Source organism: Pterocles gutturalis, unplaced genomic scaffold (genome assembly GCF_000699245.1).
Source record: "Pterocles gutturalis isolate BGI_N339 unplaced genomic scaffold, ASM69924v1 scaffold39227, whole genome shotgun sequence".
Lineage (NCBI taxonomy): Eukaryota > Metazoa > Chordata > Aves > Pterocliformes > Pteroclidae > Pterocles > Pterocles gutturalis.
Window position 1 is genome coordinate 316 of NW_010109112.1, and position 279 is coordinate 594.

The 279-nt window shown below is 57.3% G+C and overlaps 1 protein-coding gene across 1 annotated transcript in view; it reads left to right on the forward strand.

Moving 5' to 3' along the window:
• Positions 1-275, forward strand: part of EGR3 (early growth response 3) — a gene marked incomplete at both ends in the record, with an annotated part of 584 nt that extends 309 nt beyond the window's left edge. Inside the window, 1 exon segment of the mRNA XM_010072876.1 lies at positions 1-275. This exon segment is cut by the window's left edge and continues 22 nt beyond it. Within this exon segment, the coding sequence (XP_010071178.1) occupies positions 1-275 (275 nt within the window).
• Between the last annotated feature and the right edge of the window lie 4 nt (positions 276-279).

The following is a 279-nucleotide window of genomic DNA, read 5'->3' on the forward strand; positions in this document are numbered from 1 at the left end:
ACGATCCCCAAAACAATCCCGGCCTCACCTATTCCCCCCAGGATTACCAAGCGGCTAAACCCGCTTTGGACAGCAACCTCTTCCCCATGATCCCAGACTATAACCTCTACCATCACCCCAACGACATGGGCACCATCACAGAGCACAAACCTTTCCAGAGCTTGGACCCCATCCGCGTCAACCCGCCCCCCATCACCCCCCTGGAGACCATCAAGGCCTTCAAGGACAAGCAGATCCACCCAGGATTTGGGGGGTTACCGCAACCACCCCTTACCCTCA